Source organism: Marmota monax, unplaced genomic scaffold, assembly GCF_021218885.2.
Source record: "Marmota monax isolate L192 unplaced genomic scaffold, Marmota_monax_Labrador192_F-V1.1 WCK01_AAM20220418_F8-fsc00256, whole genome shotgun sequence".
Lineage (NCBI taxonomy): Eukaryota > Metazoa > Chordata > Mammalia > Rodentia > Sciuridae > Marmota > Marmota monax.
Genome location: NW_026692286.1, coordinates 274,025 through 297,498, shown reverse-complemented (window position 1 = coordinate 297,498; position 23,474 = coordinate 274,025). Strand labels below are relative to the sequence as shown.

Here is a 23,474-nt window from a genome sequence, read left to right as displayed (position 1 = left end):
CCAGTGGAACAGAATAGAAGACACAGAGATAAATCCAAATAAATACAGTTATCTCATATTAGACAAAGGTGCCAAAAATGTACACTGGAGAAAAGATAGCTACTTCAACAAATGATGCTGGAAAAAGTGGAAATTCTTAAGTAGCAGAATGAATTTAACCCTTATCTCACCCTGCACAAAATTCAACTCAAATATAGATCAAGGACCTAGGCATCACGCTGTGCCTAACTTGAAGAAAATGTAGGCCCAACTTTCCATCATGTCAGCTTAGGAACCAACTTCCTCAACAAGATTACTAAAGCATAAGAAGTAAAATCAAGAATCCATAACTGGGATGGAATCAAACTAAAAAGCTTCTTCACAGTAAATGAAATAATCAAGAACATGAAGAAAGAGCCTACAGAATGGGAGAAAATCTTTGCCACTTGTACCTCATCGTATTAATTTCCAGGATATATAAAGAACTCAAAGAACTTAACACCAAAAAACCCCCAAAAACAAACAACCCCCCCCCCCCCCCCGCCAATAACCCATCAATAAATGGGCAAAGGAAGTGAACAAGTACTTCACAAAGAAGTACAGTTGGTCAAATCTCTAGCAATTAGAGAGAAGTACAGTTGGTCAAATCTCTAGCAATTAGAGAAATGGAGATTAAAACTACACTAAGATTCCATTTTATTCCAATCAGAATGGCAATTATTAAGAGTAGAAGTAACAATAAATATTGGCAAGGATGTGGGGAAAAAGCCACTCTCATACATTGCTGGTGGGACTGCAAATTGGTGCAACCACTCTGGAAAGCAGTATGAGAGTCTTAGAAAACTTGGAATGGAACCACCATTTGACCCAGCTGTCCCACTCCTTGGTCTATATTCAAAAGATTTAATATCATCATACTATAGTGATGCAGCCACATCAATGTTTATAGCAGCTCAATTCACAATAGCTAAGCTATGGAACCAACCTAGGTGCCCTTCAACAAATGAATGGATAAAGAAATTGTGGCACATATACACAATGGAATACTATTCAGCCATAAAATAGAATGACTTTATGACTTTTGCTGGTAAATGGATTGATCTGGAGACTATCGTGCTAAGTGAGATAAGCATATCTCAAAAAATTAAAGGTCCAATGTTCTCTCTGATATGTAGATGCTAACAACCAACAAGCGGGGTGTGCTGGAAGGCAGAATAGAAGTTCATTGATTAGACAAAGGGGAATGAAGGGAAGGGAAGGAGGATGGGAGTAGGAAAGACATTGAATGAATGAGACATAACTTTCCTATGTTCATATATGAATACACAAATACATGACCAGTGAAACTCCACATCATGTACAACCACAAGAATGGAAAGTTATACTCCATGTATGTATGATATGTCAAAATATACTCTACTGTCATGTAGTAACTAAAAAGAAAAAATTTAAAAAAAATAGTGTAATTTTATCAAATAATATGTAAAATTAAATGTGATTAAGGATAGTGGTGATGAGTGAATCTTTAGAAATCTGTTTGGTAGTTCTGGAAGATTTCTTGCATATTCTTTTAATTTCATTTCTTTGAAGAAGCATAATTTTTTTTTCTCGTTGTGGGCTTATTCAATACTCAGGATGAGTATAGAGCTATGTTCTGTCCTTGGTAATGTGAGAGGGGGAGGTAGGGAAGGGAGGGCAAGGACAGAGCGAAGGGAAAGGAGAAGGAGGGAGGGAAGAAAGAAGTAGGCATTTGTAACCAGCCGTATTTTGCTAGGTTTTCTCTGTGTCCTAAGTTTATTTTAAAGAATATCCTCAGGGTAAGTATGTTCTGTTTGGGAATGATGAGAGTCACAACCAAAAATACATAAATATTTTTTATTGTATAGATTGCAACAGTTAAATAATTCAATGAGGAGAGGCCAGGAAGACTTGTATTGGAGAAGAAGGGCACAGCACACACTCTGTGTCAGTGGAGGTAACCCATACTCTGAGTGACACTCTCATCTTGGTGACAGGTGCACCATGCCCTGGCACCAGATGCCTGAGCGCTGTGGGACCGTATAGATAGGAGCATAGCATGCCAACCTGAAGTACATCTGCATCAGGAAGCCTTACATCCTCCAAGGAGTGCTTTCTTGCCCACCCAGTGTGTGCAGGATGGCAAACCATGATCTCAGGCTGTAGGCAGCATCACCTCCCCAGAGGAACACTCACAGGTGCTGAAAGGAGCTGCTTCTTGATAGCCCAGAGCAGCTTCCACTTCCTGCAGGTCTTGCTCAGTTTCAAGGACACACCACACAGGGCTCAGAGGTGCTTTGTTTTTGTAGTAAGCTATTATGGTTTACCCCTGGTCTTCCCAGTTTAAGTGCTTTTCACCAATCAGGAAATCATTTTCCAGTAATTAATGTTGCCTGGTAGTAGCATACCAACATCAAAGGCATCTTTTTTGAGAACTCTTACCTTCATCCCAGTAAAGCTTTCATACTCACCAGAGGTGTGGGATTATGACAGGCCAGATAAGCGTGTAGATCTGCGTTTGTACTAAACTGGTAGGCTGAGTGCTGGGAAAGGTGTCAAAGATTTCAGCTTGTTCAACTTTCTCCTCAGAAGGTTTCTTGGAGAAGGAAAAAATTAAGCTAAAATCTAAAAAGAAAGCAACAATATAAGAGGTTTTTTTTTTTTTAAAGAATGTGCTGGGGCTGAGATTGTGGCTCAGCGGTAGAGCGCTCGCTTAGCACAGGCGGGACCCAGGTTTGATTCTCAGCACCACATAAAAATAAAGGCATTGTGTTGTGTTCATCTACAAAAAAGATTCTCTCTCTCTCTCTCTCTAAAAAAAAAGAATGTGCTAATCACCACAGACATTTTTCATGGAAACCACATATATTTATACATACGCAGAATTGAGCATATAATTTCATAGGATTTGCAGGCCCCCCTACGCCCCCCCCCCCAAAGTATTTAGTTTCTGGATGACACATGAATAAAGATACAGAGCCACCAAGGTGCATCCTGGGGACAGAGAGTGGACTGAGCAGTGGGGACTGGTAGAACGCACAGACAGACTCCTTACATGTCTCAGGCTCTTTTGGACACCTTAGCCCTGCCTGCCTCTTCTCTGACATTGGCCTGTTGACCAGTTGCCTCCTTCTCCCTGTATTTATTACAAAGTTTCTTTTTTCTCTTGACTTTTGTGAAATTAATATCCCTTTTTGTTCTGCTTTCTCTCTCCGCCTCTACATTTACATATTCTTCTTTTTTCTTTTTGATGTTCACTTTTATCTTAAAGTGAAAATTATATTCTTCAGTTATCTATTTTTTGATGATACCAAATCTCTGCCTGATGTGGAGCATCAGACTGTTTATCACTGCCTGTTTACATGGACACCAGAGTGTTCCACAAATATTAAGCAAAAATTCCCCAAATTATATTCATCCCACTCACTGTGTTTCTGGAGATTGCATTGTGGTCTCTCAAAAGAGAATTTCATCCAAGACACAGAACTTGGTAAAAGTATACCAATGTTTATTGGAAGAGAAAGAAGATAAGAAAACACTCTCAGAGAAAGGAGAATGACAGCTGCTGTCTTTGTAAGCCCAATTTTATTAAGGTGGGAGGGATATTTTTGGAGAATTTTGCTCAATCTTAGCTTTTGATTGACAGTTGGATTGTGTAAGATTTTTGAGCCTCTACTGTGCATGTCTGGATCAGGGTAATATGTGTGTGTGTGTGTGTGTGTGTGTGTGTGTGTGTTTAATGGTGGAGGAGTCTGAGCACACATTCTTCAGCCCTGAAAATGAAGAGTAACACTGAGAATAACAAGTTGTTAGTCCACAGGGTAACATACCTTTTTAAACCAGAGCGGGTAACGGCCTTGTGTGAGCTGTTCCTCAGAAAGGCATGCTGAGAATTAACAGGTAGGCTTAGTCTCTGGAAGCACCCTCTTGAGCTCCATGTTCCTGCAGCGTGTCTGCCTGTCAGCTCTAGTTCTTCTCCTGGATTTCCTGGGTCATCTGCTATCTAAAGTCTTTCCCTTCTATACTTCACTGTCACGGTAAGCCCTTTCTGTGTATAACTGTATTTATTCTACAGAGCGTCTTTTAGGTCCTGTTCTCCTTTTAAAGATGAAACAGTTTATTTAATTAAAACATTTTGCCTTCAAATTATACTGTATTACTATTGTATATAACAATGCTGGTACATAGACCCTGATCTATCTGATATTATTTCTTTTTATGTATTTTTGTGATAGGGTCCACTAAGTTGCCCAGGCTGGCCTTGTACTTGTGATCCTCTTGCCTCAGCCTCCCAAGTTTCTGGGATTACAGGTGTGTGCCACTGTGTCTGACTAGATCCTGTATTTCTTTTTCTTTTTTTTTTTTCTATTTTTTGTAAAATATTTTTTAGTTGTAGATGGACACAATATCTTTATTTATTTATCTTTGTGTGGTGGTGAGGATCAAACCCAGTGCCTCACCTGTGCTAGATGAGTGTTATACCACTGAGCCACAACCCCACCCCCTAGATCCCATATTTCTTAGTGCATTTATTATAGTATCAGCCAATTCTATGGCTTTAATAAAAACAAACAACAAAACAAAACCTAAGGGTGTACCCATAGGTTCTTTAACTATAAGAATTTTTAAAATTTGTTCTAATTAGAATGTAGAATGCATTTTGACACATCATAAATAAATTGAGTATAACTTCTGATTCTTTTGGTTGTATATGATGTAGAATCACACCGTTTGTAATCACATATACACATAGGATGATACTACCTGATTCATTCTACTATCCTTCCTATCTCCATACCCCTTCCTCTCCCTTCACTTCCTTTTGTCTAATCCAGAGTACCTCTATTCTTCCCTAGTCCCACCCTCTTTATTGTGAATTAGCATCTGCATATCAGAGAAACTTTCGGTCTTTGGTTCTTTGGAATTGGCTTATTTTGCTTAGCATGATATCTCCAGCTCCATTTACCTGTAAATGCCATAATTTCATTCTTTTTTAAAAAAGTATCTTTTTAGTTGTAGATGGACACAATACCTCTATGTATTTATTTTTATGTGGTGCTGAGGGTCAAACCTAGTGCTTCATACATGCTAGACATATGGTCTACTGAGCTACAATCCCCACCCTTGCTTGAATTCTTCATAATTTCCATTCTGACTGGAGTGAGATGAAATGTTAGCGTAGTTTTAATTTACATTTCTCTAATTGCTAGAGATGTTGAACATATCTTTGTTGATTGAATATTTGTTGTTGTATTTACTAAAAGAATATTTATTATGGAATTTATAATAGTTAAATGAAACATCCAACAATAGGGTTCCCCATTCTGTCCACTATGGAACATTCATAAGGGATGTAGCTATCATGCATCCTTTTTCCAATCTGTAATTCTCACTTTGTATCAACTCATCACATATGGAAACCCAATATATGAAATAAGGTAAGGAAAATATAGTGTTCAAAAGGAATGGAAGCTCAGAGGGTCTTATGGACAGCTGTCTGGAGTGGTCCTTGACGGGATGTTGTGGTACAAGGTTTAAAATTTAAAGCTTCTTCAAATATAGTTAATGAATTAGGAAAATACAATGCAGTAAGTGAAGAGAATGTAGTTAGCAAGAGAATATGTACCGTGTCTCCCCAGCAAGAGAATATGTTCAGCTAAATATATATCTGAATGTACTCACAGCTGAAGTCTGGAGAATCACACATACATCAAAGTGTAGTTGTTGGTTCTTCCTTATACGAAGACTGGGTGACTTTACTTTTTCCACAAATTGCTACAATAAACAAGAATTAGTTTTGTAAATAGACTGTAAAATCCAAATTCCAGAATATTAATTTTAAGAAGATAGTGAGCCAAAAAGTATAACCAAAGCACACTGCATATCGTTACACACACACATTCTCTCTCTCACACTCATGTATGTGCAGTGTCGAGGAAGGAGACATCCTGAGACTGTTGTGCTGTGGCCCTTGCTGGAAGAGTCTTGAGTGGCTGCAGGCTGGGGCATTGGCCCTGGTGTTGTGCTGTTAGGTGGGCCTAGGATGTGCACTTGAGAGACAACTATGAGGTGTGAATTCTGGCTCTGCAACTATTTGTTGTTTATCTTGGGCAAAATCAGTGTCTGCGTTTTCCTCATCTGAGATGGCGCCTCTGGAGTTGTGGGTATCAGCTAACTTAAGACATGCCTCACATGCCACATGGGGAGTGACAGGTGTTCGCTGCTTTGGTTGTTATTGGTCCTGTGTCTATTGTCTTTAGAATTATTTTCTCTCCATATTCTGCTCCCTCTCTTAACCTCAGAGGTTCCTGGAAATTCTGGAACTTTAGAAGGAAAGTCATAGTTCTTATTCAGATTCATTTTCCCAAATAGGGCACCAGTCAACAGGGTACATGTTTTTTCTTCTTAGTAAAATTTAATGGCAATCATTCCTTGTTTTGTGAGGATTTGTCTGTTTCTATGATTTCTGGCCAGAAATTGTCCTTTTCAGTGCTTCACTCCAGGGATCTATAGGACTAGCCCATGTGTCCTCCTGGCTGTAATTTATTACAGCAGAATCAGCAAAGGGAGAAGACACAGTGGGCAAGGTCTAGAGGAACCAAGGGGTGACCAGTCTTCAGCACTAAGTGTGGCACACATGTGAGGTGTCCACTGAGGCAGCTGGTTAGGATCTTAGTGCTGGGATTTATCCTGTGGACTGTGGATGTGTATACCCTCTGCCTAATGAGTGCCAGGAGTCCAGACTCCAGAAGTAAAGCAGGTGTTCAGCCTGAACCACATTGTCTGCAAAATTTAATTACATTAAACTCTTATTAATAGAAAATGGTGGGAACCATCTGAAAACCTAAATTCATAAATGCCAGCCAAAGGAAAATCTTGCAAATAGGTGTTTCTAAGGCTGGACTCTCAGGCCTATAGTGGTAACTAGTTTCTGCATAGTAGAATGTTATCAATGTATTTTCTCTAAAATACTAATGTCAATAAAATAATGTTTTATAAACAGTATTCTTGTAACAACTCACACCCTGTAGAATCCACCCACTCCTAGAGTCTACCCTTCAGTGATCTTCAGGACAGGTTTGGAGTTGTGCTACCACCATCACATCCTAGCTTTAGAATATTTTCATCATCTGCCCCTCAAACCTGCAGCCATCCAGCAGCCGATCTTCATACCTAGCTGTCCCCACCTCCCTCAAACCCCTCTCCTCTTCCCCCGTCAGCCACAAATCTCTTTTCTGTCTCTGTGGAACAATACTTGAATATGTTTTCATCTGTGATATTAATGGCTTTGTAAGATGATAGCTTGAAAATCATTCTCGGTATTTCCCTTCCATTATGTGAGTAAAACTTTAGAAATTGAGTCTGTCTGGTTGCTGCTAAACCCACAGCAGTTGTCAACAATAATCATCATCAGAATTGATGTCGTGAGTTGGGGGCATTTAATGAAATAATCCATGAGAAAGCCTCTCATTTTTACAGATTTTTTTTCTCACTTATTTGAAAGCATGCTGTGCATCAGTTGAGGCCAGTGAGGGTTTAACATTCACTTGGCCAGCATGTAGCCCTTTCACCTTATCTTTTTGCTGTAAGATAGAAAGGGACCCAGGTGGGGACCTGGGTGTGATTGGGCGGGGTGGGGGGAGGGGGAGAATGTAGCTGCACTGTTGCCATTTGGATTTGTGGGGCAGAGTGTTAGGAGGGAAAGAACAGAGGCTGTTACGGTTGGATACCTCTGATCCAAAGTGCTGGAGCCCAGAGGTGTTTCAGACTTAGGAGTTTTGGGATTTTAGAGTATTTGTATCGACTTTACCAGTTGAAAATCAGAAATTGGAAATGCTCCAAAATCTGAAACACTCTGAGCATGTTGCTGTTCAAAGTTTCCAATTTTGAAGATATTGGATATTGGATTTGAGATGTTCAATATATACTTTATAATAAGCAGATTTTTTTTTTTTATTCTTTAATGTGGGTACAACATACAGGAGTAAATAAAAAGTGTAAATTTGCCTTGAGCTGAGACTAAAATTCCTAAAAATTGTAGAACATTTAAAATTTCATCAGTTGTTTTCTAAAAAAAGTTTAATCTAGTTTATTTATTTCTCTGTGGTACTGGGGATCAATCACACATTATAGGCAAATGCTCTACCACTGAGCTGTATCCCCAGCCCCCCAAATTAAAAAAATTAAGACAAATGTTCTCTGTTTTTTCCCCCTCTTTACACATTTTTAAATTGGTGCATTATAATTGTACATAGTGATGGGATTTGTTATTACAAATATATTTTATACATGCATAAAATATAATTTGGCCAGTATCACTCCCCCCCCCACTCCCCCACCTCCCTTCCCTTACTGATCTCCCTTCGATTTTCATGAGATCTGCCCCATCTTTCTTTTCCTTTTTCCTCTCTAGATTGCACATATAAGAGAAAACATAGCATACTTGACCTTCTGAGTTTGGCTTATTTTTCTTAACATATTGGTTTTAAGTTCCATCTATTTTCCTGATAATGACGTAATTTTATTTTTCTTTATGGTTGAGTAAGACTTCATTGTGTATATATACCACCTTTTCTTGATCCATTCATCCATTGATGGACACCTAGGCTGGTTCCATAGTTTGGCTGTTGTCAATTGTGCTGCTTATAAATGAGGGCATACATGTCTCTGTAGTGTGATGACTTTAATTCATTAAGATAAAAATTGAGAAGTGCTATGGCTGGGTCATATGGGGGTTCCATGCCTAATCTTTTGAGGAAACTCCATGCTGATTTACATAGTGGTTGTAATAATTTATAATCCCACCAAGAGTATAAAGCTCGTCCTTTTCCCCTACATCCTTTCCAGCATTTATTATTGTTTGTATATCTGATGACTGCCATTCTGACTGTTGACCATTTGTATTTCTTCTTTTGAGAAGTGTCTCCTTAATTCATCTGCCCATTTATTAATTGGGGTTTTTGGTGGTAAGATTTTTTTAGTTCTTTGTATATTTTAGATATTAATTCTCTGTCAGAAGAGTGGGTAGTGAAGATTTTCTCCCATTCTGTGGGTTCTCTCTTCATATTTCTAATAGTTTCTTTTGCTGTGCAGAAGCTTTTTGATTTGATGCCATCCTCCTTATTAATTCTTAGTATTATTTCCTGAGCTTTGTGGGGCCTATTGAGAAAGTCATTGCGTGTGCCTATATATTGGAGTGTTGCACATACATTTACTTCTAGGAGTTGCATAATTTCTGGTCTGATTCCCATGTCTTTGATCCGTTTTGAGTTGATTTTTGTGCAGGGTAAGAGATAAGGATCAAGTCTCATTCTTCTACAAATGGATAACCAGTTGTCCCAGCACCATTTGTTAAAAAGTCTATCTTTTCTCCATTGTATGTTTTGGGCACTTTGTCAAGGATTAGATTATTGCATCTGTGTGGTTTTGTCTCTGTGTCTTTCTATTCTGTGCCATTGGTCTGTTTTTATGCCAGTACCATGCAGTTTTGTTACTAATGCTTTGCAGTATAATTTAAAGGCAGGAATTGTGGTATCTCCAGCATTCTTTTTTGACTTAGAATTGCTTTGGCTTTTCTGGGTCTTTTATTCTTCCAAATGAATTTTAGGACTGTTTTTTTCTAGTACTGTGAAGAATGTCTTTGGTACTTTGATGGATGTTGCATTGAATCTCTATATTGTTTTTGGTAGCATGGCCGTTTTAATAATATTAATTCTGCCTATCCATGAACATGGGGTGGGGGTAGGGTTTCCTTCTTCTGTGTCTTCAGTTTCTTTTTTCAGTGTTCTATAGTTATCATTGTAGTGGTCTTTCACCTCCTTGGTTAGATTTATTCCTAGTTTTTTCTTTCTTTCTTTCTTTCTTTCTTTCTTTCAAGGCTATTGTTAGTGGAATAGTTTTCCTGATTTCTTCCTTAGCAGATTCATTGTTGGTATGTAGGAAAGCTTTTTGTATGTTGATTTCCTAACCTGCTACTTCACCAAATTTGTTTATTAGCATTAGCAGTCTTTTGGTGGATTTTTTTTTTTTTGGATCTTCTAAGAATAGGATCATATTTTCTGCAAGCAGTGATAATTTTGACTTCTTTCTTTCCAATTTTTTACACTTTTATTTTATTCTCTTGCCTGATTGCACTGGCTAGAATTTTTCTTCTGTGTGTTTTAAACCATAATTTGGATTGTAATTTAGTTTTTCTTAAAATTGGATTAGTAGACCCGGCACTGTGGGAGGAAGTTTGCTTTGTGCATGACACACCGTGAGTCATGCAGGTGCTGGTTATGCTTATGGATAAGCTTATGATATGGATTCTTATGCTTCTGGAATGTGTTTTCATTTTAATATCAGCTAACACGTTTGTAATTAGAGTGGACATTTTTGAACATTAGGAATTCAATGGCATATCACTGTTCTCATGGAACAGGCACCAACTCTGATGGTTGTGTCCTTGTCTTCCAGGTGATTTGACACGATGCTGCTCTCCATAGGGATGCTCATGCTGTCGGCTACACAAGTCTACACCCTCTTGACCGTCCAGCTCTTTGCCTTCTTAAACCTGCTGCCTGTAGAGGCGGACATTTTAGCTGTAAGTAAAGGAAAATTTATTCATGTCTGAGCATTCCTTAAAGAAAGGCTTTATGAGAGTCTTGAATGACAGAATATTATGAAGATATGTACCTACAGACTTGCCCAAAGGACAGGTACTTGAAAATGGGGCATGTCTTCATTTTGTATTGTTTAACACCTGATGTGAGACCTCATGCACATCACCTGATAGGTGCTACCGCTCCTGATGTGTGTGTGGTAGGTGCCTGTGCATACCTGCCTGCGTGCTTGTGTATTCAGGTGGAATCCTGCTGTTTTTCTTGGTACCTAGCATATTTAATGACTGTGAGATGTCAATAGCATCTGCAGCGATAATGATATTTTAAGAAATACTACAAGACACAGAAAATTTCAATTTAAGGTTAGCCTTAACGAGTCAGAAGAGCAGCAGAAGGCTCCTTTCTTTGATGGTGAATGGAGAAAGAGAGTGATTGCTCTCTAGACCTTGGTCATTCTCTCAGCCACGTCTTACTCTCTTCTGTATGGGAAGTACTTGTATTTCCTATTTCTCATTTTGTGAAGGTAGGTAAAGAGGAATTAACTCTGTGGGGTGGGGGTGGGGGGTAGATGGTCCTATATACCAGGTCTTTGCTAAGGATTTATTGTTTTTACTTTCTTGATGCTGTTTACTTAATGATACTGGATAAGGGATAGAAGGACCAGAATTGTTGCTGACTAAAGCTTGGTGTGGTCCTCAGCTGTGCTTCTGCATATAAAAAGCACTTCAGGAAAATTCCAGGATCTTTGTAGAACTTGGGTGAGCCAGGCTGGTTTTCGAAGGCAGAGCAGCTTTAGTGTGGACCATGTGAGATCCTCAGTCCCTGTCACTTTCTTTACCAGAGAACTGGTGGATTAGTTTTTTTTTCCTCCTGCTGGTGTAGTCTGGAGTAGGTGGAGTAGAGGTGGAGTGTAGGTGGTGTGTGTAGGTCGAGTAGAAATAGAATCTTTAAGGACTGAGTCCATTGTTATTCAAATCTCTCCTCTAAACTGGTCCCCAAAGGCCTTGGAATATTGTTGGAATGCTTTTTGAAATGAGTAGGGGATTTATGGACTGATCAGGGAATGAGTTTTTCTTGTCTCCCTTCTCATCTTTGAGGTCTTCCTTTTTGTCCGTCTGTTACTTTTGGTGCCCGTCACTCCTTCCTTTCTTTCTTTGTGTCTGAGATGGGTTCTTATCTTGTGCTCCAGCTCTCTGGTAGTTAAATGATTTTTAGTGGACTGCTCCACGACTCCAACCAGCTGTGTGACTTTGATCAAATTACTTTGCCAATGTAGATACCTCCATTTTCTTTTTAAAAAACTGGAGTGTTATGATAATTAAATGCGTTAACTACTAGAGTGGTATCCACACCTGGTAAATGTCTTGTATATCATTTATTATCTTCATTGTAATTATTCTGATTGTCCTTCACTCTCATCCTCAAGAAGATATGAGACTACTGGAGCTGTGGGTATTCATACAGAGACAGAAAAAAAGGCACAGTACAGAGGGGCATCAGTCCTCCTTGCTGGCTTGTTTCCTGTGCCTCAGGCATGCAGGCATGGGATATGTTATGTGATGCCATCCAGCAGGGGCACCGCGGGCATCTGTCTCTGCTGGCACTGAGGGGCATGCTGCAGAGACCACTGGAAAGGGAGCTGGCTGGAAAGCCTATGGGTGGGAAGAGCAGGCACTGAGAGGCAAGGCGAGGAGTGAGGTAGGAAGTAGGTTTTCCTTTCAGCTGAGCCTGAGCATCCCTGAAGTCTGAGTTGGCCAGTACCGAGCTGAGTAGTTGGACTGCATGTTGATTCTAGTTCCATCTGGACCAGAACTGGGTGCTGCTTTGTAGAGGTGTCAGTTGATTTGTGCTGTTTGTCTGCCCAGTTCCTTGGTTTTCCTTTTCTTTTTGTCCATTGAAGTTTCCCTCTTGGCTGTCAACATGCTTGTGAACTAGTTGAGAGTTCTGAGGGGCAATGGAGATGCCTCTCTGGTGCTTTGCTGACTATTTCATAAGCCCCGAGACCTGAGTACCTGGGAGGCAGACTGTGGCTCACTAAGCGCTGTGCTCCGGGTGCCTGCTCATTTCACAAGAGGGCTTGAGTAAATGTCTGAACTGATTAAGAACCTTGGGGATTTACTGCTATTGTATTATCTTTTAATAGCATTTGCTCCTTGCTTCTTTTAGATGACTGTTTTGTCTCTAATCTCATTATTTCTCTTTCCTTTGACTCCTGAAGAAATGTGATGTTATTGATTATGTGAATTTCCATCTAGGAAAATGGAAATTTAGACTTGGCAGAGCTAGCCAAGTCTAGCGATGACCAGATCGACACCAAATATCTTGAGGCCCAGAGGCCACAAGTGGCTTGTTGCCTTTGAGTTTCGTCCATGTTCTTACTGAGAAGTTGTATCCATCGCATTTTACTCTTTGTTTCATGGAGTCCAACTACTGGATTTTGGTCCACCCCAGTCTGCCTTGTGGTTCCATTTGTCAGAGGGTTGGCTCCTTGATGGTTGTGAGGTCAGCACGCTGAACAGCAGAGTGCACCCAGTGGGTGGTAACAAGATCACATTGTTTTAAAGAAGTGTTCTTACCGTGAACAAGGCTAGTAAAACAAAAGGTACTTTACTTTTAGTACTGGGGAAGGAGAGAGATGCTGGTGAAATAATAATGCTTTCAGAAGACAGCAGGAGTGATGTCATTGTGAGATGAGTCTGCTGCCTCCTTCAGTGATGTTCACTCTATAGTAAATACTGAGAATAACAGAAATAAGGAAGAGGAAACTAAATGTGCAGAGTGAATAAGCAACTTTTGAAACAAAGTTTCAAAACAAAGTTTCTTGAAATAAAGCAAGAGTGTTTCATAACACTGACCATAACAGAAGGATGGGAGGACCAAGCAAACCTTTACTGTGAGTATTTCATCTCACAATTGTATCATTACTACGGTCTTCTAAAAGAACAGTTTTATTTGTTAGTGGATGATTGATAAATATTGCATTTACCAATAATATTTATTGTATTGGTATATATTGTACAGTACTGAATATCTGTATGGAAGGGGCAAGTTTTGAAGAAGCCTGAGTACTTTCAGCTTTTCTGTGTGTACATTTCATTGCGTTCCATCCTTCCACTGTTCCACTCACTGGATAAAAATGTTCAGCTTACATCAAAATCAACAAGTCCTTAAAAGTATGATTTCCCCTCCTTTCACTGGGGAAGAGTCATCTTTCATAGATAGAGTCTTTTGTTCAATCAGACCCTTATAACACAGAAAAATAAAATGGAGCTCTCTTGCTGAAAAGTGTTCTGTCTAGAAAATTCCTTGCTAGGGAATTATCAGTGAGAAAAGCTCAGAAAACTGTAGCTTGTTTAATGTGACAGGGTCATTGTTGCTGTTTGATAATAATATATGAAGTCAGAATCAGATTTTAACAGTCGTATTTAAGTTGTATATATTCTTTGCTGTTTTAGTAGATGCACATTGTCACATTTGATTTTATTGTGATAAGCAGCAATAATCAGAATTGTGGAAGTGACACTTTATCATAAACTTTTTAATGTTACGTATAAATTGGCTTTAACCTCATTATTTTTATTTTTAATTTTATATTTAGTATAATTTGGAAAATGCATCTCAGACATTTGATGATCTTCCAGCAAGATTTGGTTATAGACTTCCAGCTGAAGGCTTAAAGGTAAGAAAACAGTAATGTCATAAAGGCACAAGGTATCGAATAAGGATATTTCTGTTGTTCTTTCATTAAAGAATCAAAACATCATAAAAACCATGAGTGGTTGTTTGTAAAGAGTAAAAGCTGTTCACAAGGTATGAGAGAGGCCTGGGATTCAGTCCCAGTGCACACACACCAAGAAAGGCATGAGGAAGAAAGTGAAGCTCTCTTGTGGTTGTAATAGTCAGCACTACTGTTACCATTTAGTATATAATATCTCAGATCTGTTTTCTAGGATATTTTCTGTGTATATGTATATGTAGATGTATGTGTGTGTTCATATATTTACGTCAATGCTTGCACAATATTATCCAACACCACTAGAAACTTGCTACTTTATAACCTGCCTTCTTCCCTTAATTTGTATGCCGAGGTCATTTTTTTTTTTTATTCTGACAAGTAAAGGTATTGAATTATATTATTTATTATTATTGTTATTGTTATTATTATTATTATTATTAATGGCTTAATGGTTTTATCATTAAATACAGTGGATTTGAACTTTGTTTTGTTTAATTTTTCATAGTAGATATTTGGGTTATCCATTTGTTACTGACAACGAATGTTTTCATCCTTGTGTATTCATTCACTAATTTCTATAGTGTACATTTTAAAATACAGAATTGCTTCATTTATGGCATGTATGTCTAAAAAAATTTTTTTTGTTGTTTTTAGTTGTAGTTGGACACAATACCTTTATTTTATTTATTTATTTTTATGTGGAGCTGAGGATCCAACCCAGCGCCTTGCTGGGCATATTGGCTTCTAGCTTTTTTTTTTTTTTTTTTTTAAGATTTTAAATTAAGAAAAGATTCCTGACATTATATAATGATATATTATTGTAAAAAAAGTATACAAAAGAAATGGAAGAGCCTTCTGTTATGCTTTCCACCTGTGTACACCAGTTGCATTTCCTTGTTGGCAGTAGATTTTATCAGTGACTTATGGACCTTCAGACCTCTCTGAATATGTGATGCTTTTCAGGTATTTTTTGTTCATAATTTTTTGAGCATATAAAGATAAAAAAATGGTTATCCTTTGTGTATATAAAAGCTTTCTTAATTCTTGTAATAGAATCCATTTTAGCTAGTTTTATCCAGAAAATGATTTATAAAGGGTAATGATGTTTAGAGAATCACAGTCTGGAAAACAGTTTCCAGATAGTTTCAGGAATACGCTGACAACCACCTTGTAGAACTGGCTTCACAAAGGATCCTGTAGCCACTGGACTATCCTACCACCTTTTCTCTCATCAGAAAACTTCTTCAGTTTTATCCCCAAACATTATGCCTCTGCTGTCATTAAGCTAATCAAAAAAATAACCTTTGCCTGACTGTTTTCTCACATGATCACTTCCAAACATAATACCTGGATTTTTCTAATTGACAAACTCTAGGCCATGTAATTACTAGCCACATACTTTGGAGAAATACCTACCTTTGGGGAAGGCTGGGAAATATGGTATTCTTTTTTGGTTTGTTTATGTTTGTTTATACTACTTAGGGAAGGTGAGAATCAGGGTGTCAGAAGAGGGGTTCAGAATATTTGGGGAACCATTAATGACAGACATTTATTATAATAGCTACTCTGCAATCCTGCCTGTGTCCTAAGCAGGTGATGGGAATGAGGTTTCCCCTGGTGGAATGGGCTGGCTGTGAAATAAAAGCTAAGAAAAATAGGTGGAGGAAGAATCCACAGGACACAGAAAATAATTTCAAAAAGTGGGGGCAAGGACGGGCAAGCTAATCATATGGGATTGAGCTTATATACTAAAAAGACAAAATGGAGCCTGTGCTTACTTTATTTCTATTGGGGAACATCAAAGGCATTCCTTAGAATGTTCTTCACCAAAAAAGGTTGAAGGTCAACTGTCCAGTTCCCAATGGGTTATGCTCTTCTCCGGAGTTAATTTGAGGGATCTTCCTAGTAGAGTGGAGGTAAAGGTCATGAGCCTTGGGCAATATATGGCATGGAAGAGCCACAGATAGTTCTCAAGGTTAAACCTAAAATCTTCCTGGCTGCCATACTGAGAGAAGACACTCAAGTAATTCATGGCCGGCTTCACTGCACTGCAATTTAATCCCTGTACCTCTTAGCTTATCAAGCAGCACCTGTAAATCTGGCAAGTTCCTGTTAAGCACTGCATGGTATTCTATTTTATGAATGATTGTGGTTTATTAGTCGTTTCCTATTAACAGATACGTTGGTTCCTTGTCTGAAGTCCAGTTATTTCTGTAGAATAGATGTCTGAAAGAAGAATGGGCACATACATTTAAAGTTTTCATAGATACTATCAAACTACTTTTCTAAAGGCTGTTCTGATTCTTTTCAATTAACAGTGTCGAGAACACCCGTCTCTGTACTCTTGCCATCACTGATAATTATCGGTGTCTTGACTTTTGCCAATCTGATGGGCAAAAAGTATAATCTTGTCTCAATTTGCATTTCTCTGATTACTAACGATGTGAGCTGGCAGCCTTTCTTTCGGACTGTCCTTCTCACTGAAAAGCCTTTTTGCTTAGTGAATTTGTTTTAAAAGAGTTTCATTAATTCTAGATAACCATAGTCTTCTTGGTGCGCCTCTATTTCTGTGTTACTGTCAAGTCAGTTTACATTTCAGAAATAGTTTGAAATGTAAACAAATAATTTTGTTTATTTATTGCCTAAGAAAAAAAGAACATTAGGTATCTGATTTTTTGCACTGTGACAATGTAGGGTAAACCCAGAAGTGAAATATGGGAACAGTAAAGAGAGGATGTTCAAATAAATCATTGAATTCTTTTTTAAAAAATATTTATTTTTTTTGTTGGACACAATATCTTTATTTAATTTTTTATTTTTATGTGATGCTGAGGATTGAACCCAGGGTGAGCACTCTACTTCTGAGCCTTAACCCCAGCCCAAATCATTGAATTCTTATGGAAAGCGTCTATGGTTGCACGATTGGCTTTGCCATTGCTCAGAATCGGGATGAAAAACACCAACCTACTCATTGTTTACAAGGAGCACTTGATGATACCAAAGTGGGGTGGCTCACTATGGCATAATGTCTGTAAAACCAATAAGTTAAAAATATAACCAAGTTAATTTAAAAATGCATTGTGGTTATTAGAAGACAGGTGAGTCCCCAGGACACGTGGGTAGGGAGCTGAGCACTGGGACCAAGGGCTAAAGCAGAGAGACTAAAAAAATGCAGACCACCAGGGCACTGCTCATTTCTCTGGCTCTGATCCACTTTAGTACCAGGGGTATGATCAGGCCTGTGTCTGCCTCCTTCCTGAGTAGACTAGAGAACTCATCTAAACAGCCTTCCTACAGCAGCAGCTCTCCACTCCAGGTGGCCAGACGGGAGTTCCAGACCAGTGTTGTCTCCCGGGACATTGACACAGCAGCCAAGTTCATTGGTGCCGGGGCTGCCACAGTTGGTGTAGCCGGATCAGGGGCTGGCATTGGAACTGTGTTTGGCAGTTTGATCATTGGCTATGCCAGGAACCCGTCTCTCAAGCAACAGCTCTTCTCCTATGCCATTCTGGCTTTGCCCTGTCTGAGGCCATGGGGCTCTTCTGTTTGATGGTCACCTTCCTCATCCTCTTTGCCATGTGAGGCTCTGTGGGATCACCCACACGTCCCTGCTGCTTCACCTCCACTGGTGCTGGAGTGTGCTGAGCTGTACCATTAAACCACATTTCTCTCTAAAAAAAAAGAAAAAGAGAGAGAGAGAGAGAGACAGGTTAGGAATACCTTTTAAACTTTTCCCAGAGAGTTTAGATGGGGTAATTACTGTTGGTCTTAGTTTTCCATGTTCTGTAGGTCTTTATGTCACTGGATTCCATCAGAATAATCTGGAAGACCTAAGCATTGGTCATATAGCTCATATCAGTTGATTTCTGTGTTTGCAGTTCATTCATATATGTTCCAACATTAAGCTAATAATATTCAGAGGCCCTCTCTGTCTTCCCCTGTATTTTCTCTTTTTTCTACCCTGTATTTTTTTAAAAAATGATGCAAGAGAATCAGAAAGCCAAGGACATTTTTAGCTAATTTGAGCTTCAATGCAAAAATGTGAATCTTTTCATGGATTAAGATATGCCATGCCAGTGTTATAGACCTTTAGTTTAAAAATTATTTTATATTTTTAGTTAGGAAAGGGCTGTTTTCAGTTTTATATTTTAGTTTCTTATATAAAAATATCTTTTCTAGATAACTTTTTATTAGACTTTGCAACGTATGTCATTAATGAAATCAATCAGTTTATTTGGACAGCTTATTCTGAGCTATAAAAGAGTTATTTTTGGAAAATACTAGTTCTTTTTCTTGGTAAAATAATATTTTAAATATATTAAACAGTGTCACTTACTAGTATAAGTATAAAATTTTAATTTCCCCCTAACTACCCTCAATTCTTAGTTCTCTCTCTAGTAGTCGGATTAGTAAGAAGGCAGTTATTAGTTTTATTCTTACCCTTTACCTTCTAGATTTTTAGAATTCTATTTTTTAGTAGGCTAGATTAGAATTTTTAAAAAGCAAGTGAATCGGATTCTTAACTAGTTTATAATATTGCTGGTCTATTTGGTTAAGGCCCATATGAGGACATGACTGCTACTCTTTAAAAAATTGTCAGAAATCTATGTTTTCTATTTCCAGGCTGAAGTGCTTTAATCCATGTGAATATAAAGGAGCTGCAGGGAGGCAGCAGGTTTTGGTATATGGATAAAATAAGTCTCTGGGAGAATCTTACGTTTTTGAGAATTCTGTTTTGGAGGCTCGTACTTTCTTGTATTAGAGCCGTGTTTGAAAACCCTTCATCTTCATTCTCTTCTCCAATTCCTTTTGCCAGGGACTTAACATCTTACAAATCACAGCAGGTGTACATAGAACTGTGTCAACATCCTATGTAGACACTCCTAGGTGCTGTTCCAGCTCCCCCTCTCATTGGGCCAAATTAGTCTGGCCCAGGGCTTCTACCAGCCTCCGAAACCCTTTGGGCCTGTGTGAAGCCTTTCACAGTGTAGGAACAAACCGCTCCTGAGCTGGTGTTTCTGAAGACAGTAGCTCTCTTTCAGAACAGCAGCTGGAACTGTGGAGCATTTCTATTTCTATGATTTTTTTTTTTTTTTTTTGCAGCCACCTGTGGTTGTGCCTCAGATCAAAAGGGCATCAGTATTTTCCCCAAAGTCTCAGAAATGAGAAGAGAGCTGGCGAAGAGAAATTGCATGGTGTGGTCCCCTTTCTGAGACCCTCACAGGGAGCTCATCGCCAAGAGTCCCCATCAAACATTCTAGGAGGTTCGGAGTTTGGGGTTGTGGCTTCCCCCTTCCTTCCTTCATTGAAGGAAACTGAATTCAAGTATTGCTGTTTTGCTATGTCCTTGCCAAGACTTGGTGTTGTCAGAAGTGACTTTTTGCTAACATGGTGGATGTGAGATGGCAGCTTGTTCTGACTTGGTATTTCCTGGATTACAGTGAGATGAAGCATCTTTCTATAGGATTATTGATCAAGCAGTTTCTTCTTGTTCAAATTCTTCTTTTTAACTTACTTTTGGATTGGCTTGTCAGTTGTTAAAATACTGATTTATAGAAATCCAGACTAGAGCCCTTTGGTCCTTTGGCTGCAAGTTTCAGGAGTTTTCCACTCTGTGCTTAGATTGCCTTTTGTTATGCCCAAACTGGAATTTTGATGCAGACACCTTTTTGATAGTCTTCATTTTCTGTGTTTTTAATAATCCTTCTACACCCTGAGGTCTTAAAGTATTTTCTCTGTTTCCTTGAAAAATCAAGAAGAAAAATTCCCTTGCTCTCACCCTGTTCCATGTTCACGAGATCTCTAAACACAGCTGCTGCATTTTTTTTTTTTTTTGAGTTAGTCCTATACTGTTTTGCGTGGGGGCTACACCATTTTACCTTCCCACCAACAATATTCATGGGTTCCTATTTCTTTATATCCTTGCTAACATTTGTTATTTTTCTCTGTTTTTTAATGCATCCATCTTAATGGGTATACAGTGGTATCTCATGGTGGTTTTGATTTGTATTTCCCAGATGATTCGTGATGTTGAGTACCTTTTCATGTGCTTTTTGGCCATTTGTATGTCTTTGGAGAAATATCTGTTCAAGTCCTATGTTCACTTTTTAATCAGGCTTTTTGTTGTTGATTTATAGGAGTTCTTTCCATATTAAGAGTAGCAATCCCTTATCAAAGATGTGATTGCAAATTATTACTCCTAGTCTGTGGGTTTCCTTTTTACTCTGTTAAAGTGTCCTTTAGTTCTCTAAATCTTTTAATTTTCATGAAGTCCATCTTCTTTATTTTTTTCTTTTGTTGTTTTTGTTGCTTATAATTTTATTATAATTACCAAGAAATCATTGTCAAACTCAGTGTCATGAAGGTTTCCTTATATTTTATGATTAAATGTTTCTTTATTTGCTGTATGCCCTAGGACAACTTTCAGAGACCATAAATGGTTATTTTTAAAACAATTTTGACCAGTTATGGCGAAAATTAGTTATGGAAGCTGTGAAAGTAGAATATCTCTCCATGATTTTTAAATCATTAATTAAAAGCTCACTCTGGCCAAATTATAACATCTTACATGGTTTTTTAAATTGACCTATCAAATATTGAGACATGTTATAGAGAACCCTATGCATTGTACCTGAGTTTCATATAAGCACATAGGCTCTTGGATCGCATGTTGGTGTCTGGCTAGGTGTACCTGCTGCCCAAGCATCATGAAGCTGTAGCATAAATTCCTCTTCTTTCCAGTAATCTGCATGTCATGGTTTACCTAATGATAAAAATGCTTCAAATGAATGGGCTCCCCTAATCCTTTGAAACAAGGTGTTCTTCTATAAACCTCCGCTGTTGTAATGATACTGCTTCAATAAAAAGGAGATTTTTGGTTTTGCTGTCTTTATATCTGATTCATCTCATAAAAATTGAATTTCAACTGTATCAAACACTAGAAGGATGTGCATTCAAAATGATCACCAACTTGGGTCATTTTCTCATGTTCCTGTTAGAACAATTTTACCAATATTCAATATTTACAAATTAGTAAGTTGGTGAATGGGGAGCCAGGAAGGGAAAGGTTACCCTGGGGGTTCTCACAAAAGCGGGTTCTTTATGTTGCATATGCCTGCTGCTGTTGGCCCTCGGTACCAGTGGGCACAGCATTTATGGTTTCAAGGAACTGCGGGTCAAAACCATTTTTTAAAAATTGCATCCATATTGAACATGCATGTACTTTTTTCTTGTTGTTATTCCCTAAACGATACAAATGACAACTATTTACAGAGCAAGCACATTGTCTTAGATGCTACAAGACATTTAGGGATGGTTTAAAGTACTAGGAAGCCATGTGGGTTCTGTGCAAATACCATGCCATTTATATAAGAAACTGGACCATCTGTAGATTTTAGTACCTTTAGGGGGTCCTGGAACCAACTCCCCATGATCCAAAGGGATGACTGGACAGTGTCTGGCATGAATCGCAGATTTTTTGAGAACATGATCTCTGTCTTTACCTCACGCCATTAGGCTGTGCGTCCTGCACTGTCTGTCTTATAGTAGAAGATCAATAAATACTTTAATAAGTGAATATTTAAGTAAAAAGAGGAAATAAAACTGAAATTAATCCAAACAGGTTGACCTGTTTGGAGTAAGTTATGAAGTAGGAAATGACCCAAATCTCTAAATATATATTTGTTATCTAATGTATTCATTAATGTTATTTGATAAGCATGAAAATCACATTTAGGGCCTGAGAGCTTGGCCTCTGCTGTGTTTAGTCTCTGTTATGTTGTCTGTTTTCTGCTGGACTTCACAGCCTCTGTGGAGAAAGTTGAGGATAAACCCCCAAATCTTCAGGTTGTATTTTGTTTTCTGACAGTAAGAGGTAGGTTGGAGATAAAGCAGCTTCCTTTGTTCTCCTTGCTCATCTTATTTTATGTCTTGTGAGAGCCGAGCAGGTCAGCAGCCTTGAGCAGCAGGGCTGCCAGGAGTGAGGTGGCATGCAGGGAGAGAAACTGAGCGGCTCAGGACTGCGGGTCACTGCTTCACTCAATGCACAGCTTTCATCCGACTGCTCTTTTCTCTGCTAAGTTGAACTTTTGCAACAGACATGTTACTTGTGGTCTTTGGCATACAGTAGATTCTAAGAGAATTTTCTTTGTCATGAAATCTGAAAATGAATCCTTTATAAAACAAGGAACTTTTTCCTAAAGTTAATAAATAATTATAGTACTATCTGTTGATTGGGTAAAAGTTTTGAAATAAAGTAAAAATTATACTGACTGGTTCTGTACATATAAAACTGTCTTTAATTTTATGCTACAAATTCCCACTGGTACTTTGCAATTTATTTTAAGTGGCTTGAACTTTTTTCTTTTCCAAATGGGTTTGTTTAGCCCAGATATCATCTTCATCATTGGTTTCATGTAGCAACTAATATTAAAGGAAAATCTTCAGTCTCACCGATCTCACTTCATTTTCTTTTTGTATTTAAGTTAAATTTGAAAGACAAGTTTTGGACAAGAGGAACATCATTCTGTTTTGCTCAGGGTTTGACAGCATCACCATTCACCAGCTGAGTGTTCTTGGGAGAGTTATCATCTCAGAGCCTAAACTTCTTTTCTAAAGTCAGGCTGGAGGTGTTTGCTGAGCCTGAGTTGGGAGTGTGCAGCTGTTGTGTGTTCCACACCTCGAGTGTGTTTGCTAGCCAGCTTCCTTAGGTCACCTAAATTTCCTGTAAGTCCTACTCAGACTTTCACACCACTTGCTATCACATGCAGGTATCATGGGAGGTGATAGGAAGGTAGAAGAGAATGCTAATAATTTAAATGAGATGTATGCTTTTACTAAGGAGCAGTGACTGTGAGCACAGTGCCAGAGTTAGGGCTGGGCTGGGAGGGTGGGACCTGGGCTGGCCCTGGTGTTGAGCTGCCTTGCCAAGGTGAGGCGCTCCTCCTGGGCAGGAGCTGCTGGGCTTCCCATGCCCATTCTGTCTCTGGCGAGTTCCCCAACCCTTTAAAGCCATCTACTTGTCCACAATAATGTACATCCAAAGGACTGGTGTGAAGAGAGTGGCTGTCATTTATCACTTCACTTTAATTTTAGGCTTAATTTGACCTCTTTTTTCCTGGTTTCTTTAGACAAAAGTTAAT

The 23,474-nt window shown here is 38.6% G+C and overlaps 2 protein-coding genes across 7 annotated transcripts in view; both read left to right on the top strand.

Moving 5' to 3' along the window:
- Rnf13 (ring finger protein 13) overlaps nucleotides 1–23,474 on the top strand; it is a 114,710-nt gene that overhangs the window by 22,901 nt on the left and 68,335 nt on the right. For 3 of the 6 annotated variants that reach the window (XM_058578321.1, XM_058578322.1, XM_058578323.1), the window contains 3 exons: nucleotides 4,233–4,308; nucleotides 10,453–10,579; nucleotides 14,197–14,277. In XM_058578321.1, the coding sequence (XP_058434304.1) occupies nucleotides 10,466–10,579; nucleotides 14,197–14,277 (195 nt within the window). In that variant the 5' untranslated portion in view covers nucleotides 4,233–4,308; nucleotides 10,453–10,465. The remainder of the gene's footprint in view (nucleotides 1–4,232; nucleotides 4,309–10,452; nucleotides 10,580–14,196; nucleotides 14,278–23,474) is intronic. The other 3 variants (XM_046440453.2, XM_046440454.1, XM_046440455.2) reach the window with 1 other exon arrangement.
- On the top strand, nucleotides 15,087–22,604 carry LOC124090085 (ATP synthase F(0) complex subunit C1, mitochondrial-like). Its single transcript, XM_058578324.1, has one exon. It carries the CDS (start codon nucleotides 17,504–17,506, stop codon nucleotides 17,882–17,884), a length of 381 nt encoding a protein of 126 aa, XP_058434307.1. The 5' UTR covers nucleotides 15,087–17,503; the 3' UTR covers nucleotides 17,885–22,604.